This window comes from Malaclemys terrapin, chromosome 7, assembly GCF_027887155.1.
Source record: "Malaclemys terrapin pileata isolate rMalTer1 chromosome 7, rMalTer1.hap1, whole genome shotgun sequence".
NCBI lineage: Eukaryota > Metazoa > Chordata > Testudines > Emydidae > Malaclemys > Malaclemys terrapin.
In genome coordinates, this window is record NC_071511.1 from 77461070 (window position 1) to 77481951 (window position 20882).

The 20882-nt window shown below is 39.7% G+C and overlaps 1 protein-coding gene across 4 annotated transcripts in view; it reads right to left on the minus strand.

The window, feature by feature from the left end:
- The window catches only part of CCSER2 (coiled-coil serine rich protein 2), a 138233-nt gene that overhangs the window by 111303 nt on the left and 6048 nt on the right, over positions 1 to 20882 (minus strand). For 2 of the 4 annotated variants that reach the window (XM_054034773.1, XM_054034775.1), the window contains exons 2-3: positions 9668 to 11147; positions 4895 to 5097 (exon numbers count right to left, since the gene is read on the minus strand). In XM_054034773.1, the coding sequence (XP_053890748.1) occupies positions 4895 to 5097; positions 9668 to 11108 (1644 nt within the window). In that variant the 5' untranslated portion in view covers positions 11109 to 11147. Of the gene's footprint in view, positions 1 to 4894; positions 5101 to 9667; positions 11148 to 20882 lie in introns of all 4 variants that reach the window. The other 2 variants (XM_054034771.1, XM_054034774.1) reach the window with 1 other exon arrangement.

The window sequence follows — 20882 nt, forward strand, 5'->3', positions numbered from 1 at the left end:
CTGCTGGTGACAGGACATACGTGAAAGTCTACAACAGGCAAGAACCTGAACTCATACCCCACAGTTCTTTTAACAGTCAACACATTGGGCAGGATCCCATCGCCCATCAAAACAGCAACTGAGGGGTATTTAAATCAATGTAAAATACCTTATGTTAGCAAGTTGCACAGTTCAATTTGTGATATTACACAGTTTTTAATACGGTCTGTGATATTGCCACCAGAATTGGCCTTTGAGGCATCAATTTTCTCTCACTGAAAGTGAATAAAAAAAAGGGACAGCATCAGCACATGGGCGCTATTACGGCAGGGAGGATCAGCAGCTGTTGAAAGTAAAAGATGGTAAAAACCACTTTTAGATGTTTTAAAGAGGGATTTGTTGAGAAATCCATGTAATCCATTGAACTAAATATGTAAATGGTCTATGTGGGCTGATTTTTAGTCTAAATGTGACTAGTTGGGGAAAAATCCATGTACAACTTATGAATTATAATGGCTGTTATGAAGTTACGAAATTGTGGTATCATAGAAAATCTCTATGTGGATGTGCAATCGCCCATTTTCTGACAGTGGCTTTACCACATCTCTGCCAGAGCAGGGACAACAGTCAGTTGTTACACCTTAATGGCCACCTATTCAGGTGGCAACACCTTGAGATAGCTCATTGGCTGAAACTGGAAGAAACTAGTCCCTCCAATTTCTCTGCAAGGAGGGAGTGGAAAATCCTCAGCAATAGAACAAAGAAACCAGGTGGGGACATATAAACTCAAGGAACTTAGTCTCACAAGAAGCCTTAGACTGGAGAGAGGGGTATGCTTTCATAATAAAGGTGTCCTGTTTAACTGCAGGGCCAGCCGCGGTCAGCGAAATCAACCCAACCAAGAGAGTCTCCATGATTCTGAAGAAAAGCTGCATGAGAAGGATCCCAGAGGACCCTGTCCAAACCCAAAAAAATCTCCCCAGAGTGGTGAGAAAACTGAGGCAGAGAAATGCATACAGGTGTACTTATTATTTTATTTAGATATCTCTCTCTCTCCTGCTAAGTTAAGAGTAATGATGTTTAGAATCCTGCATGATGTAAGTCTGCCTTCATTATTGCATGCTCCTGAATGCTAAAACTGTAAAACCAGAGTACCCACACAGCAGGAATTATGGGAAAGGATGTGCTTAAACTATAGAAAGGCTGAGGAGTTAACATTGGTCCCAGGAATTAGGTAACTGGACGGCCAGGTCTGAGCACGGAATGCTAGGTATAGGATCTGCATGCCGAGAGTAAGATACCCCAGCCAGAGGCTGTGTCTGGACTCTGTTCACACTCAGGAGGCTTAAAAAGCACACAGCCTGGTGATTGTCCAGACAGTGAGGGAATTGTGTGACACAAAGGATTTAATTTGTGTAAATCATATGTTAGCGTTAGCATTTCAGTATCATGAACTATAGTGTGGAAACAAGAGGAATTTAGCTCATAAAAATGTAATTTATCTTCAGATACTTTGCATTTAGTTAGCAAAGTATCCAAGGAGATCAAAGACTTCATGAACATTCATATTAGTCTGCAGGACAATTTTAGAAAACCTCACACTGCTTCTTGTAATACTAAAGTATTACAACATTTCTCCCATCTCACATAAAATGGAGAGCCTATACTAACTATAAGCAGCACAACTGTCACATTCTAGAGAACTAATGCCACTAAACTGAATGTTCTCCCAAGAATCAAGAACACGTGATGTGCTGGTCAGTCAGACATTTTATTCCCACATGGTGCATGCTGTTTAAACTTGGATTTTTCATCTGCTTCTGTCATGACAAAGATCAGCAGAACTGAGAAGTGTTTCAAAGTCCTGCAATGGCATCGACAACCACCAGGTTAGAACCACAGAGGTGCATATCTAGGAGCACTAAATGCACTTATTCCTTTTTTAAAAAAAGAACTAATGCAACATTAACTAAGTGAACACAGAGAAGACGGAAGACCAATACTGCAACTATCTTAACACCTGCTGCATTTAAACAAGGAAACCAAAGGTGCTTGTGTCAAACTTACACAGCCTTGCACCTAACATCCTGATCCAGAAGAGGGCATACACACAGATAGCCCCTAGAATCACTGCTTTCTGGATGGCTCACATACATTCTCACTCAAGAGCACAGTTCTGCAGAACAGAAAACAAGATTTTTCTTCAAATTATCATGGTTACTTCTGCATTTTCAAGCTAAAAATAAATTAGTGGTTTATCCTGAAGTAATAGAGATAACATTTAGTGCTGTATACAGTAACTGCAACCACAGCTGGCAAACAATGACCACTAAAAGGAAATTCAAAAGGCATTGAGAGTTACAACTTCCCCCACAAATTCTAAGAACATGGCTGAAAATGTCTATGCACTGCAAGAATAAAAGCAGCATTATTGCTATTTCCCCCTTTAAGGCTGAAACTTCAAAGTACATTAAGTCCTAAAATTGTGATAAAGAACTAATTTTAAAAAGAGGTCAAACTCAGAAATAAAGAATATGAAAAATGACATGAATATCTACATTCAGTGATGAACCCTGTGCAGTGGGAAAAAGCCTCGTAATAGCCATCAAGCCCTAAGCAGCAGCAATCTACTTACAGTAGATACAGGAAAGAAGAGACCAAAAAAAAAAAAATCTCATTACATTAATGCCACAGCACTCAAGACGCTCATCACAAGGAATTTTTATAAATTAGTAACCGATCTTACTAATGCCATTCACTACTTCTCTTTCATTGTTTCCATTGAAAGTGTGTGTAAACATGCTTCTATTGAACGAATACTTCAGGGTATATTTTCTGTTCAAAACTGTGTATAACTCCCACTGGCAGTGATCCAACTTACATATATACACATCAAGAGATTAGCCAAACAGATCAAAGACCTAGGGAAGCAGAATTCTTAACTTCAGAAAATATCTACTAGAATATGTTAAGTTTCTCATAAAATTTATATAATAAATAAGTATATTCAATATTTACTACATCAAGATGTACAGAGCACAGGATGTAGCATCAGGATACCATTTACTTGCTACCATTTACTCACACACAACTAAGATTTTTGAAGGGACACTACTTCACTCAGGACATCTTTAGGACTGTCTTATAATTTTTTTGATAACTTGTTTAATATTAACGGTTACACAGCCTCTTTCATCCACAGAATTTGATAGATATAGTGATTGTGCAGTTCACCATAGGAAATTGGCAGCGGTTTAAGAGAGCCCAGAAACATTACACAATAGGTTAAAGACACATAGTGAATACCATCATAGGTAGCTGAAACTTTTCAGCGGAATTTGACTAGGACCACAGTGTCACGTCTTATAAGATGTTATCTTCCACTGGCACAGTGGTCCACAGAACCAGAATAGAGCACTGACTATGCAGAATCACTAGTTGGTTATCACTGACACCACTTCAACACACAAGTCTTCCCTGGATGACTCATCCCAGCACTGATCAAGACTGATCCTGCTTACTTTCTGAAGTATGACTAAGTCAGTCAAAGATGATGATCTGGTTCCAGTTTCTGTATTTGTCTTAACATATTAAAAAGTGTAATCCTATTGGTGATATCACAACAAAAATACACTAGATTTTGTTTTTCATTTTTATTTGCCAGTGGATACTAACCGCATTTGTCCACATACTCTCCAACATGGAGGAAAATTAGTGCCCGTTACCTATTCCTACTTACGGCCCTATAGACAAACGTGACTCTTCTTCTGGAAGGGATCAGTAAGCCAGGCCTTCTCAGTCGAGTGACATGTCACTCTTGTTCAACAGATATGAAACCGTGAAGTAAAGGACGAGCAAGACACCGTGTGTGCCGTGAACACAAACATTTCTTAAAAACAATGTAACACTTTTGAAATGCCTCTTTAGCCCACTAGGAAATCTGAGGCTGGTGCCTGAACGTAGGTGGAAAGTCAGTAGTGGTGCTGAACTTTCCCACTGATTCTGAACAACATTTTCAGTTCCAGTCAGACACAGGTAAGAGCCATACTACCAAGCATGCCACCTGCACCTGCTCTGGAAATGGAGTCTCAGATGAAGGCAGATGATCCTTCCTACTACATATTAAGCCGCCAATCACTATAGGTGTTCAACTCATACACAAACTCTAGACATTAAAGCCCTGTCCTAGTGAGGAGCTAGAGTTGCAGTCTCCAAAACAGGTGTCCTATGATCTAGAAAGCTTGCTGACCGTGAGATGAAATATAGGTTCAAAGGGGATTTATTTAACAGATTAGCAGGCCGGAGGAACCCATTATTCCTGTTCCCAAGAACAAGCATTACCTCAGGCTAAAGGGGCTGAGATCAATTCCTCATCCTCTACGCTCCTAGGCTGAGAGGAAATATTGAACATGCCAATTTGAGGAAAATAAGTCTGTTGTTGTGTTCTTTTAGCACCACATTGGAGGAGGAAGGTGGTACTCTAACCGAGCTCAGTCCACAATATCAGCAGTAAGTAAATGTTAAATATTTCACTACTAATTATTTTTTAAAATGCACATTAGCTATAATACACTCCCATTTATCTACATTCAGGGGGCATCCAAAACTTTTGGAAAACCAGGTATTCAGATAAACAGAAGTGCTATTAACTAACATAGTGCTACATGAAGGATACACTGTAGATTTGGATAGCTAGGATTTTCAGATAAAGGGAATTCAGATAACTGGAGTTAAAGGTTATTCTTATTGTAGGTCCTTCATCATTAGGTGGGCTCAGAATTTCTAGATTAGGATATATTTTACAAAGATAAACTAAGGAGTAATGAGGAAATGTAAAACTTCTGTGAAAATTAACACTTTCTGCAATATATTAAGCTAAAAAAAATCTCAAAGAGCTGTAAGAACATATACATACTATGCTGTTCATTTCTGAAGACTCATAACTTCCACATGGATGGACACTCCCAATGGGCTCCAACCCTTCTTCGTCCCACATATATGTTCCATCGGAACTATCAGATGGAGAAAGTTCAAAAGAGGAGCCAGCTCTGTAGTCCATGTCCGGAGAAATCAAGTTGTTCCCAATAGTATGCTTTGTGCTTTCATTCTTGTCATCTACTGCTTAAATAAAAACAAAAACAGTCAATAATCCAAATAATTTAGATTAAAATTAGCACTTATGTTTTGTGTTATTAACATGTAAAAGGATCTGAATGGAAGTGGTGGCAATGGATATTAAAATATTCTCTAAAGTCATCAAGGCTAAGCTTAGGAAAAAAACAACAACTTTTCCTCCCCCAGTTTCAGGATGTTATAAACTCAATATACCCACAAGTTCCTTCTACCAACCTCCAATTTTTTTCCTCTTCCAGCCCTGTAACAATTCTAACAGAGTGAGAGTATTTCTTAAAATGAACAAGTGACTTAAATAATTGTGAATTACTCGAGTATGCTGAGCCCAGACAGACAGGGCAGAATAGTAATACCTCTCAAGAAAAAGGAAAACTTGTGCAACGAAATGCCCGTTAATTAGCGGAAGAATATAGGATATTAAAAAACTCAATAACTGTCCCAAACAATTTCTCCTTATGCAAAAGAACTTAACAAAAGTTGTTTTCCAAGAGCTAGAGCGGGGGTCGGCAACCTTTCAGAAGTGGTGTGCCGAGTTTTCATTTATTCACCCTAATTTAAGGTTTTGCATGCCAGTAATACATTTTAACGTTTTTAGAAAGTCTCTTTCTATAAGTCTCTATAATATATAACTAAACTATTGTTGTATATAAAGTAAATAAGGTTTTTAAAATGTTTAAGAAGCTTCATTTAAAATTAAATTAAAATGCAGAGCCCCCCAGATCAGTGGCCAGGACCCGGGCAGTGTGAGTGCCACTGAAAATCAGCTCGCGTGCCGCCGTTGGCACGCCTGCCATAGGTTGCCTACCCCTGAGCTAGAGCAACCTTCCTCCACACACACACACTTTACTGACATTGATTATATTAGGCTAAGTTACATATCTACAATACATTTTTAGTAACAATGTATGATTGAACTGACATTATAAACCCATGTATACAGGCATTTAAATGTGGCTGAGTTAATTTTTTTTTAACCTTCCTTAAATAGCAAGGTTCAGAAATAATTTTTAAAAAAAAATCACGCTTGGCAATTAGTTATTTTAACATGATCTCTCCCTTTTTTCTTACTGTTTGCAGGAACCCTGCATTCTGGCAGCTTCATACATCAACAAGGTACAGGACCAACTATGCAGCTTCTGCTGCAGAGAAAACGGCTTGCTGGTAATTTTTCGAAGACCAGCACCCCAAAGAGACCCATGGGGGAGCAGAGAGAAAAAGGAGTAACATGTACCCCACCAAGAGTTTGGTAAAAAAAGGAGAGAAATATCACTTCCTCTCATCCCAAAATAGAGAGAGGGGTCAGGAAGTTGGGGATGGGAAAAGAGGCACGTGTACAACAGAACACTACAGAGAGTTCAGAGCCTGTTTTAGTGATACTAGCCCTGAGCTGTGCTCAATGTTCCTCCCGCAGCCATCTGTGGAGAACCTGAAGGACCATTTGTTCTCCCCTCCAAGTAGCCTTTAAACTCCCACCAGGAATAGGAGAGGAAACTGGGCTTGTGTCCCCGTCCATCCCCAGGCCCTCTAAGTAGGGCATTCACCCACCCCAACCCAGGGGCAGCTCCAGGCACCAGAGCACCAAGCGCGTGCCTGGGGTGGCAAGCCACAGGGGGCGGCCTGCCGGTTGCTGTGAGGGTGGCAGTCAGGCAGCCTTCGGTGGCGTGCCTGAGGGAGGTCCGCCAGTCCTGCTCCAGTCCTACCCACCGTCAAATTGCCGCCGAAGCCACAGGACTGGCAGACCTCCCGCAGGCACGCCACCAAATCCACGTTACCAGCGGACCTCCCGCAGGCACGTCGCCGAAGTCTGCCTCAGTGCCGTGCTTGGGGCAGCAAAATACATAGAGCCACCCCTGCCCCAACCTCAAAAGTTCTGAGAAACTAAACATTGCCATGAATTTATTCCTCAGTGTGAACCAGTGCCTCTGATTTAAACAAGTTTGTTTTTAGAAATCGTGTACTATTCTAATGGCACAGACTCTCTCTTTTGCTTGTGTGCATAAAAGCACTTGTGCAAATCTACCTGGGGGAAGGGATATGCCACCTCCATGGCATGTTGATTTCCCCTGGCAGATGCCAACAGGTGGAACACCTTCCTCTTCTGTAGGTGCTATATACATCTAAGTTACTGCTATGTGAAGACTGGGGATCTCTTTTGAAGATTGGGGATTTATAAAAGCATGTACAATGTGGTGGAGTTGTTCGCCACTGGAGCCATAACATAAAATTCTTAACTTGTGCAAATTCCTAAACATAACATAATACAAAGTAATCCTTCGGAAATTGATGTTATGGCTCCCATGGCAAATAGCTCTGCCATAAATTTATAAGCATGTATAGCCATAGGTCCTGGAACTAGGGGTGCTGCTGCATTCTCTGTCTTGAAGTGGTTTCCCTCAGACACGATTTACAGTTTGGTTCAATGGCTCTCAGCATCCCCACTATACAAATTGTTCCAGCACCCCGTGTATAGCACATTTATCTGTTAAAAGTGCTCTGATTATGTTTAGGCTATTATATTAGACATGTTTAGAACCCACAGTTCTGCCCTCTCTCTTAGATCAGGACAAAGCAGTAAATGATTTTCAGTCTCATGCAGGGTATAAGAGGCACCCATCATGCACACAGACCCAAAGTGTGATGCAATATTAGCTCTGAAGGAAGGTATTTCCTAGTATATTGCAACAGCTGCAAAAAGCAAAATAAATGAAGTAATATCACTGCAAAAATAATGGACAAAACAACAAGAGCAAGGCTAATAGTGCAGCTTTTTAGTGAGAAGTGTCAGTTTTTACCATAAGGAGTTTTCATTAAGCTCCAGCAACACCTAATGGGTCATATTTCATTGGATTCCTATCTTGTATTTCAGCATCATATAATAATTTACATTTACTAATACTTCATTGAAATAAATGTTAAAGATAAGCATAATTCACTCTTGAGAACCATCAACTGAAACTTAAGTTCATTACATTTAAAAAATATTTAAAACATGAATTGCCATTGTCAGTTTTTCCTTTCTAAAAATATCTAAAACAGAATAACAGTTTTCCTTTGGAGGACAACTCAGTTTAACATCTTATATTAGTAGTATTCAATGTTTGTACAGAAGACTGGAAAATCTAGTATCCAAGGCCAAGGATCATTTATCAATATGGCACTCAATACAACTAATTTGGGAATATAGAAAAACTAGTTTTACTTTACCATGATTTAAATACATTAGGAATATTTACAAACAAGTTAGTATTTCAAACAGAAACTTATTTCTCTACATAAGATACTCCTGAGGGAATTTTGCGCCACTGCATGTGCGCAGAATTCATGTCTCATGCAGATTTCTTTGCTTCCTTGCAGAAAAATGACTTTCTGACAGGGAAGCTGCAAGAGCAGTCACGCACCACTCCCTAGCTGCGTAGGTACATCGTTTCACACACCCAGAGCAGCCAACGGAGAGGTAAATTACCACAGGGCTGGGAAAACCATAGCCAGTGGCTCCTACCTGAGCTGGGATCAGCAGCTAGTCCCGGCTGGGCTGGAGATAGGAGAGGACGGGACTTATCAGACCCAGCCCCAGAAACCTCCCCCAGCTGCAGGAAGCTCAGCATCCTCCCCTACTTCCTGCTCCCCATCGCTCCTCAGCTGCAGGGGGCCAAGTCAGTGTATGGGAGCTGCTCCCCTATCTGCCCAACCCCCATGCATCTGGACCTCCCATACCCAGACACCACCACCAAGCCCCACTCCGTACACCCAGAAGCCCCCTAACCCTCCATACCAAAATCCCACCCCACTGAACCTCAACCCCTGCACCCAGATCACCTGCTTCCAAACCCCCACCCCTGAACCCAGACCATTCCCCGCTGAGCTCCCTGCTCTCAAACCCCGAACCTGATGAGCCCCACCCCTGTGCACCACCTGAGCCCCCACATGGACCCCATGCCACTGACCCCCAACTAGCTGCACCCAGACCCCCACCCCATCAAGCCAACACTGCTGAGCCCCAACAACTTTCACCTGGAGGCGTCTGCAGAGTCCTATTGCCCCTGCACCTGGAACCCCACCAATGAGCCTCTATGTATCCAGATCCTCCCACACCTCGACACCCCTCTGCGCTGTCTGCATCCAGATTGTCCCACACAGAACCCTCTCACTCCACACCTGGATCCCTCACACACACACCTGGATCCTGCCTGGTTGAGTCTGCCTGCCCCACACCTGGTGCCCCTGGCACAGACAGGCTGTTTCTGTGGCAGGCCCAGGCCTTGTGCTGTGTCAGAGTCAGGTGCAGCCTCACTGCTGAGTCTATGTCCCAGGGAAGGGGGAACAGGGAGGCTGCAGGGTGATCTCCAACCGTCATACAACTAGTGGCCTGTGCTCCCTACTGCCATGCTAGAGCCTCTGCATTTATTTATTGACAAATAAAACTTGCAGAATTTTGCATCATTTTAAAATATTGTGTGCACAATTTTTAATTCGTTTGAGCTTTTTAATTTAGGCACAGAATGCCCTCAGGAGTAATAAGAGAAAGTTAAAAAATAGAGTACAACAAAATATTTACCAGAAACATCTATATCTAGCCATTCATCGGTGTTACAATGAGGACTTTCACTTTCCTTGAGAGAAGTGACTGGATCTACTGGTGTTGCACTTCCATGCCCTAACTCTTCAATAGGGACTTCTTGCTTCACTTGTATTGTTCTATTTGAATCTTCTAGATCTATAAAGTCATCGCTAAAGTCTTCACTCAGGTCATTCTTCTCAGAAGAGGACAAGGAAGATATGGATATTTCATCCACATCGTCATTCATGCATATGACTTTAGAGCCATGCTTCCCCAGACTGTCATGAAGGGCTTCACCACATTCTGTTCTTTGACTGTCATTTTCTAGGTCTTTTCTCTCAATGGCTCCATTGACATTTACCGTAATCTCAGAGACCTTCACTATGCACATCTCAGTACTTGTACTTTTGCTGTTATCCACAATGATCTTTCCAGTAAACTGCTGTCTGGTAGGTTTCAGTAAAGAAGGACGACTCATTCCATACCCCAAAGAGGGTGATACCCCGGATCCATTTGAGAGCAGTGGCTTTCTTAAACCAGAGGTTGATATAGCAGTGCATGGTCTGGTAAATCCATATCTTAAAGGTTCATTTCCACTGGGTGCATCCAACTGTTGGGCATTTCTTGACAACAGAGTTGACCTCTGAGATGCTCGAATAGCCAGATGTTGTTTTTGATAAGGCCTTGTAAGATCTACAGCTTTATTAAAGGAATGTGATCTGGTTAAGGATGCAGCGGGTAGGAAAGAATTCTGAATGGAATGTGAAAAGCTTTGTGATCTAACCATTTTTTCACAGGACAAAGATTTAGCATTGTCTGTGGATTGTGCCAAACTCTCTCCTGAACTGGTCCTGGTGGCATTGGAGTTAATTCTGCACCTCTGCAAGTCTACAGATGGCCTATTTCCATAAAATCCATTTAAATGTGATTTTGGAGCACCGAGTCCAGAATACGAAGTCCTGCCAAATAACGTACCTTTGGTGAATTTCGCTGAACTAGACAGTCCAGGCAAAGACTTTTGGTTTAATTCTTCCGTAGAGGACACAAACATGTTGACTTGCTTTGCTGCTTTTGATGCTACTGAAGAAGTGCTGTTCAAGCCCACCCTGAGCACATCTTTACCAAATCCTCCTTGAGAGGGAGGATACTTCTCAGAATCAATTAGTTTTTCATTAGAATTCTGGGCAGAGTTAGACTCACCACCACTTTGATCACCAAGTTGATATTTATTTGATTTTTGCCAGCTAAAAGCAAAGGAAGACATATGAACAGTGCCATTGTGCTTGCTGCAATTTTTGCCACTGCTGCTATGAGAATTCCCTGACAAGGGAACAGCTGTCCTATTTGACATTGGCTGTAGGGTGCTCCCTAAAGATTTTGTTCCATACTTCGGTAACTTGGAAACCAAGGATGTTCTGATATGATTTTTTTCTTCCATGAGCTATTGGGTTCATTGGTCCTTGAAAGTTTCTTGAATCTGTGGAAATGCAAAAGAAAAAAAATATATTACACTTGAATTAACAACTCAGGAGAACACAATACAGCTAAAAATTATAAATGATCATGTGACAAATGGATGCCTAATTATACCAGAAAAATACAGTTTACCTATACATATTTCAAGAGTTTCTAGAGATGTTCTAACCACCATTAGTCAATTGTGCAACATATAGCAAACAAAATGTTTCAACTACAACTGGAAACGGTTTGCTAATGGTAGCCATCTTACTAAAAGGGTGAGATCATTTGCAGTATTGCCAACATCAAGTGTTAAAACTCAGTGTCAGGCCACACAAAAAAACATGATTGATTTAAAAATAACTGTTGCATGTTTTTAATTTGCCCTCTGGTTTCTAAGCCTTTAAGATAAGCTTGAAATGTTAAAATAAGTGTTACTCTGCATGAAGGCAGGCTAAAAACTATTATTTTAAAACGAAAGTTGAATTTCTCATGCAATCACTTGATTTCAGCATCTGGAGCTTTATGAAAAAAAAATTTAAAATATCCCAAGACTCATGAATAAGTCACATGAACTGGCAACACTGACTTGTGAGAACTGCAGTATAGATTCTGACAGGAATTAGTTTTCAAAATCTTCCTTCTTCCTCACCCACCAGCCCCAGCTCTCTGATAGACTCCAGACTACATGGAAAACTATTGTGCTCTCCAACTGGAAATTAAATACCCCCGACTCTTCCTGATCCACCTAATCTGAATTAACACAAACACAAGCCATTTGTACCGTACTGGAAACAAAGCCATCGCTGCCTGGCTTGGTGAAGGAGGGACACTTTCTGAATTCTCCATTTTTGTTCCATATGCATGGCTTCCCTCTCAATAACCTCTTAGAGTATATAGGACCTACAGGTAGTTGTCCACTCAAGAAGCTGAACAAAGGTCCCTATGGTTCAGTAACAAGAACTCCAAGCACCTCATTCAGTATTTCAGAGCTTTGAGCAGCATGAGCAGCCACCCAAAATTGCAGCACTTGTAATATCACAAATCATGGCAACCCTGTACACATTTGGCTAAAGGGTAATGAATAAAACTAAGTGAAAGGCAAAGTTTAAAATTGTGAATATATTTACAACAAAATTGCACCAGAATTGAGGACAAGAGTCAAAGAGAAAGTACAATATACTGAAGTACAGGTATTGCGCTCACAAACCCGACCAACAAGTTATTTTAATTCTGTAGTGTACTCTATCTTTTGGGACTTTTCAATTGCTTTTGGTAAGTAAGTAATGCTTGTATACTGTGACTTTGTAAATGATAGCAGATGTCATATTCTATGCATTGCAAATGCCACCTGTTATATAGAATTTTTTGGCATGTTAGTAGTTTTGGAGAGATCACTGAAAATTCTTTTGCTATTGATCTCTGATATTACTCAATTTTTATTTGGGAGATGTGCAACTTTTTTTAAGAGCATTCCACAGGGTTTAACATTAACATTGGCAGAGTGTAATGTTAATACTTGTGGATGAGTTGCCTGCAAAGTCAAAAACTAAGACTTGTGCCCATTCTTGCTTTCTCATTGTGCATAAGATTTTATTTATTATTTTTTTAAACAAACAGAAGACAGGTTCCCCATACCCTCCTTTAATATTAGAAATTCAGTTCTAGAGTATGGCCAAAACATCACAAGATGCCAAAATTTGAGAAACAGAAGAAAAATATTTAGGGCACTTAAAATTTTTAATATCTATTTAAATGTATTTAATGCCAATGTCCAATGAAAATGTAGATGCTTCTGTTTGTTAAAGATTCAACAACTTCTGCCCACTAAACTAAACAGGATTCACAATATACATCAGATCCAAGGCAAATCCCTCACCCACAAATGTCTTCAGCAAAAGCAGGAAAGTCCAGAGTTAACATCCTTGATACTTCTAAGGTTAAAAGCTAAGATTTTTTTATATTTTTTTGGAGAGAAGAAATTACAGGCCTCCTTTATTCATGATAAGGAAGCAAAGCTAAAACAACCACCCTATTATTTTAAGAATCATTTGCAAATCACCCGTAAGACTGACTATTTTCCATTCTACAGATTAACTGGACTCCTCTTAACTCAACTCCTTACCCATCCCCAGCCCAAAACCAAAACAAGTTCTTTTCAACTTCAGTTTCTCATACGCTCTGTGCCAGACATTCTTCCCTTCCCCCTCCTAGACAATTTGAACAATATGGGACAGAGGGAAAATGTGTTAAACAGTCAAAAACATCTAGAAAATTCTTCAATCCTTTTTTACCCCATTTTACCTATAAAACAGCTTGTTTGTATGACTGTGTAACTCAGGGTGTGTCTATACATCTGGAGCCCAGGCTCTAGGACCCTGGGGGTGGGAAGGTGCCAGAGTCCAGGCTCTATGACTCTGTGGGGTGTGAGGCATCCAGAGTTCAGGCTCTAGCCTGAGCCTGAAAGCAATGAAAACAGTCTCCAGACTGAACCCCGCAAGCCCAAGTCAGCTGGCACAGGTTAGCCATGGGTCTGGGTTTTTTTGTTTTTTTTTTTTTTTTTGCTGTGTAGACATACCCACAGACACCCCTTGGCAAAGGGTCCTCCGGTCCTTGCAAACGTTCATCTCAGACCTGACAAACTCACTACACCAAACACATCTTACAGGTTATTTTTCCATAATGGAGTATCACGCACAGGTATCTTCAAAAAGCTCATAACTTGTCAAGGATCAGTCATTGCAAGATGTATGTGCGCGTTACATTTAAGGAATAATGTATTTATACTGAAAAATATGCTTTATGGTCTGGAGTAGAAACTGGTCACCAGGACATGTGTCTGAATGATGGCTCGCTCATTCAAGTCATGCCTCCCTAGTCAGCTGGTGAATAATGCAAGATTCTATTGTCTACCCTTTCCACATCCCAGAACAGTCAGTCAATGAAAAACAACAAACAATCAAAATCTCTTAAATATAGAAAAGAAACTCTACCAGGCAGAGTTTCATCCGGCCTGTGAATAGACACGAAAGCCTTTTTCAGTATAACAGTGTAAAGAAAGAATCTGAATCCATTCGCTGAGGGAAACCCCTGATGGAAGGGGATGCTTTCATGAACATTTGTATCCTAGTTATTGATAAACCAGCCAGCTTCTAAACAGACTGAATTTGGAGGGGAAAAAATCTACTTTATTAGATAAAGTTAACTATTGATAAATGTAGAGACAAATTCATACTTTATGATTTTGTTTTGTAACCATGTTTCCATCACTCTCTGGTTTCTAGTTAAATCTTTATTCTTTCACATAATTAAACAAAAGAAGGTTTATTTAAGGGCTCACAAGTGCTGCGTGGTTTACAGGAGCAGTGGTTTAAAGTAAAACTGGTAAATTAGGGTACACAGCACCTTTGGGTGCAGAGGATCTGGAAATTCTGTGAGTAGCCAGTGTCAGGGAATGGACATCCCAAGGGAATGATCAAAGAGATTTGGGGATTGGAGGAGAATGCCTGACTGGCTGAAGGGCTGATAGCTGTCAATAAGCTGATACCCAGCTACCACAAGAGAGACTCCCTCTCATTGGAGGCAGGGGGTAACAGGGTGACTCACAGACCTGAGAACCATCACAAACCTGAAGTTACGTTTGTTTAAAAGATTGTGACAAGATGTAAATGTAGGGAACAGGAACAGTACAACAATGAAAAACTTATTTAAAGTTACTTATTAACAAATTAAGACCGTCACAATGACATGTCAAAGTCTGGGGTACACGTCATCTTCATCTTGTATTTAAAGAATAGATGGGGTAGGTAGACAGGATTACCATTATAACTGTCCAAATTAGCATTATGAACAATAAATAATAGATATGGAATACTGATGGTCAGAGTAGGTATCCTGTCACTATTTCTGCCGCCTCCATCATGGAAATGAAGGACAAACAGTCAAATTAATCTCCAGCCATGTCATTTACTGTAGTTTCCAGTTACCGTGTCCCAGATAACAAAATGTAGGTCACATTAAAAGTAAATCAATTCTGTAATTTTAACGTACTCAAGCTTTAACTGTCTTACCATACATACTATGCATTCATTAACATTCAGGGAAAAGGCTACCGAGTTCATTTTTGTAAGTGATATTTTAAGTGAAACAGTATTTTTAATACTTCATAAACTAAAGGGTCCCTGGCTCAGCAGCTGTGCATCAGCTTAATCAGCAATTCAATAATCAGCCTAAAGATGCTGCCAGAGTATATAGATTTTTTTCTAAATGCAGGGGGGAGGGGAGGGAGGGAGAGAGATTCTGGAGGTAATGGCAGCAATATGCAAGAAACTAAGGTCAGAATTGATCATGGATTTTGGTCTTCGTAACAAACAGGTTATGAAAAAGATTATCTCAGGTTATTGCTGGAACAAGTGTGTGTGGGGAGAGGGGAATAACATCTTTCTTTTGACTCTTTCTATTCTCCTCTCTATTCAGGACTGATACAGCAGCATTATGTTCTCAGAGCCAGATTGCTTTTTATATTCGCATAAAAAATTGATAGCCATAAATAATTGAACTGTATAAGACTAGGGAATTTAGGTATGATGCTGCATTCAACAAGTCTCCTTTCCAACACAGGATTACAAATGATGCATTCAATAAGTGAATGGGATTGAAATTTTCAGAAGTCAGGATATAGTAATATGTTTCACAGCTAAGAGAAAGAAAGAAAGCCTGTACAAAACAGTTTTGGAGTTCACTGTGCAGCACTAACATGAAGATGGTAATTTGAGACTGAACGACATGAATTTTGTACATTCATCTCTGACTCTCCTCTGCCAGATAAAGGAATGACATTGCCTAGTCTCATTAAAGATAAACTTTTATTGAAGACTGGTTATGTTTGCTTCAAATATTTTTTTTTCGTTTAAAAAAAAAATCAAAGAAACATTCAGAATAGTGTTTCTGTTCACCTATTTTAACTGTTGATTTGCAGAATGCAACATATTTTGATATCAGCAAATGGAGCCCAGGTTTAAAAATATTAACGTTGAGAAATTACATGTTTATTAGTAGGCAACACAACCAAGAGTCTAGAAATGTTAAACAGAAATATATTTATAAGATCTCCAAGAAGTTGGAAGACTTCTGTAACAAATCCTAAATATCTCCATTTGTTGATTTTTGTTTCTGTTTGTTTAAATAAAGATACCATACTCCACCCCAAGTCTTTCCTACCTACTATTCCGGCCATCACTAAGAAAAAATACCTGCAATAATTTGCACAAAAAAAGTATTAGACTCACATGTCTGGATCTGGTCCTAACAAGCACAAGATTCAAATGGGGGCTCCCAAAGCAATGAAGGTTTGAAAGATGTTCCTCTTATACATTCCACCTCTAAACACAAGACCAAATATAACAGTCCCTTTCACTGCCACCACTTTTGAGAGCAGGAAAAACATTTACAAGAGTCAGCATGAATCCTACTCTACAAGAAAGATGAATGCATGAGTGAGAATATTAAAAATTTCATACCTCAAAAAAGAATAAGGAGAAATATGTTGTTTCTTTTCCTCGAGATCTATTAATACATTCCTACTCTTCAAGATTTTGGGGAAATTCCTAACAATAAGCTCTACAAGGATCATAATAAAATAACTATTGAGCACAGGTTTCTAACAACAAAATAATGGACTTAATCAGTGTTCATATTGCTAGAAGCTAGTCCATGGAAGGCATACTTGTTATGAAGGTATCACACCATCCTTAAAGTAGGTTTGTGAAGAACTATAATAAAAGCTCAATATCTCTACTTCTAATGTGTATTCAGTGCCATCTGTGAGATTAAGCAAGCTTACAAGTTTACTGCTGTATTCCTGTTCATGCTGCAATGCCATCACTACTTTGTATCACCAAAATTGTTTTCTAAATTAAAGTCAGTTATACTTCTACAAGCCCACTGAAGTCAACGAGATTGCTCAGGGATCACTGATAGCCAAGTTCAGCCAGCAAAATCTTTATTAATGATGGACATGCACAAAACAAGATCAGCTTGCTTCAAAATCCATGTTATGTATGCAAAGAGGGCAGTTGGAAATAACATTTTAATTGAAAAGTGGGCACACTGATAAGGCTCTAATGATATTGATCATGCATCTCAAAGTGTTTTAAGATCCATAGTCACCTTTCAGTCTAGAACTGCTTTTTAACCAAGTTGTAATATGAGAGAGTCTGGTCTCAGTGAGAACATTAACTAAAAACCTACGAATGGTACTGGATGCATGAATCCACATAATAATGCTTTAATTAAACTTTAGATTACTCCTATGCCACTATATTTTGAGCAGGTAAGCAACTTAATGATTATGGTAGATAAGTATAACACCTTGTTATTATGGAAGAATTCTGAAAGAGAATCAGCCATATCTAAGTAGACGAAGTTAGGATGTTCCTACAGATGAAGTCTGTTCCAGATGAGGATTCTAGGATCAGTCAATAGTTGGGCTTCATTAAGATTCAATAAGCTAACTGAACATTATTCCTAGTGAAGTAGTGTACAGATGTGTGACCACAACCATGTGTCATGAGACATACACCAATGAATGCTAATCCAACAAGTTTAATCACTGAATGTGCCAGGTATAAGGATAGCAAGAGCTTTTGGCAAGACAGTCCATTGAAAATGGATATCAAACCTGAAATTAACAGGTATGGGGTTAGTTTCCTGCATGTGCAGGGAATTTCTTCTGAGCATTAACTTCTGTGATCAAAGTTGATCACTAGGAATGACACACAAGTAAGCCAAGGGAGGATCTATGGAATTCCTTCAAAATGCGAGACCTATACATACACTTGTTAAGAGACGCCTTGCATGGGCTGGCTATTTACAGGTAAGCTTTGTTCCATATTTATGCAAGTAAAGCGAAATCTTGTACAACCATAGCCAGCCTTACGTTACCAAAATCACACCCCAAGAATTAAGTCCTCACCAGCAAATCTGACTTAAGCCAGAGTCATCCCAAGAGACAAATAGGTTTATGTAATCTGAAGTATCATCAGGGTGGTCATAAATGAATGGACTGCTGCCAAAGATTGCACTTCCAGAATTAATTTCATGTCACAAACATATTAGGCAAAGTATGACTGCCAAGACAAGTCTCCATTTTGCATTTCTAACAGAAGAACTGTGAGAATACAAATATTGCTGTGACCAATCTGTCATGTCTCTATATAAATGTAGAAGTCCACCATTTTGGGAGACTCTCGAAATGTTGACTTACTCCTCACAGATAGCAGAGACCTCTCCGAGTCCTAACTGGTTGTACACAATAGGAAAATATAAAAATGTATAACTTCCCACTGGACCAGTGGACAAAATTTCTTAAGACAGGGGAAAGAGCCAAAAGTAACATAAGTTTAAAGTATTTCTGTGCTCACTGAGATAGCAGGAAATTTGCAGACCAGCAGAGGCAGAATTAAACTGTGTTCTCACAAAAGAAGGGGGCGAAACCAAGTATTTATCCTGACTTACAAGTGTGGTCCTCTCTTCTAGCCTGCCATAGCAGAGAGAAAAACGTGTGGAATGGGAAAACTGTGTGTGAACAAGAAATAACCTCTACTCCGCTATAACGCGACCCGAGATAACATGGGTTCACATATAGCTCTGTGGCAGCGGGGGTCTGGTGGCACTTTAAAAAGAGTCCAGGGCTCCGGCGGGGAGCCCCAGGCCCTTTAAATCACCACCAGAGCCCTGCCGCCACTACTCCAGGGCTGCAGCAGCAGGGCTCGCCAGTGATTTAAAGGGCCCGGGCTCCCCGCAGTGGCCGGAGCCCGGAGCTCTTTAAATCACCACTAGAACCCTGCCGCTGCTACCCCGGGGCTGCGGCAGCAGGGCTCGCCGGCAATTTAAAAGGCCTGGGGCTCTTTAAATCGCCACTGGAGTCCTGCCGCCCCATCCCGATATAACGGCGTTTCACCTATAATGTGGTAGGGATTTTTGGCTCCCCACGACCGCGTTATATCGGGGTAGAGGTTTATTTTCCTTGTATTTTAGTTTGAGTATATCCACTCATTTACTAAAATTTTAGAAGTCATGCAACAAGATAAGCAGGAACGCAGGCACTGCATATATCCACATGCAAGTTTCATAAGGTTAGGCATTCCTGTTTGATAAATTTCCAAGCATCTTAACGGCTAACTGTATTAACCTTAAATATTCAGTGCCCTGTACTTCACTTTTCTACATAATCTATTTCCTTTCATATATTCACATTTTCACAGTAAGCTTTCATCACTATAATAGAACAGTAGATTAAAATTAAAAGATGCTAAAGCAAACTAGTTTAATTCAAGATGTTTAATTGACCATTGTCGTATTAAAAAGTGGACTTGTCAGAAAGTAATTGACCCTGCCAAAATCAACTCACATTACACAAGATTCATGAGAAAAATCACTGTACTCTAGTGTCAATTAACAGAAAGTGTGCCTAACTATAAGAAACTTGTCAGCATCAATTCCCACTCAGAAGTGTCTTACAAAATGATATAAACAAAAAATTCAGACTGCCTTCGTGGTGGCAAATTAAAAGAAAAAAGTTGAAGAGGATTCAGGATATTCCACCATTGCAGAAAGGTATAGCCCAATAAAAATATCAGGAAGTCTGTCTGAGTACAGTAACTTAGATAGCTCCACACAACAACACTAGACTTCAGATTATTACAAAGAGTTTGTCCTGCTTTGGCTACTGAATTTAAAAAAAAAATTAAGAGCTCAGCAATGATATGCATATTGATTCACCAGATGCTTGGAATACCAATGACACTGGAAGTACCCAGAGGTACAAGTACCCACTGGTAATTTGTATCCAGTATCTGGACTTATTTTCAAAATTAAATTTGAGCAACAGATGTCCAATTTAAGTGTAAGAATCTAGTTACTAAGAGACAAATATTGACATACAATAAAATAAAGGTTAACTATTAGCCAGTAAGTATCCTATGAAGACAAATACAGTAGAACTTCAGAGTTATAAACACAGTCAATCACTCCCCTCATTTGAAATCAGAAATAAACAATCAGGCAGCAGAAGAGACCCAAAACCAAAAAATCAAAAACAGTACAGTACTGTGTTAAACATAAACTACTAAAAAAATAAAGGGAAAGCAGCATTTTTCTTCTGCATAGTAAAGTTTCAAAGCTGTATTAAGTCAATGTTCAATTGTAAACTTTTGAAAGAACAACCATAACATTTTGTTCAGAGTTACAAACATTTTAGAGTGACAAACAACCTGCATTCCCAAGGTGTTTGTAACTCTGAGGTTCCCTTGTATGTGTTTGACACAGACTGTACCACATCATACAGTCATACCAGATTACATGATGCTGTGATAACACAGACTATAAAAATGAATCAGGTGCCAGGGCAAAGATCTGATAATTAATAGAAAATTACCATATACTTAGTCTTATTGTAGGATCCCTCTCCTGCTTGCTACATTGGTTTTAACAAAAATTTCTCTTTAATGCTCAGCATATTTAATCTCTCAGATTAAATAACAAGGTAAAAAAAGAGTTCCTTAACAGCAGGAACTCAAAACAAACATAGTATTCACAAGAGTATTTCAAATTCACATGCATATAGCTCTATTTGTGTACATATTGCATTTGAACCATATTTACAACTAGATTATTCCCTAAATCTATATCGATTTTTGTCCTCTGATTCAGGATACTTCTTTTTTGCATCTACTCCAACCTCAACTATGCAAAA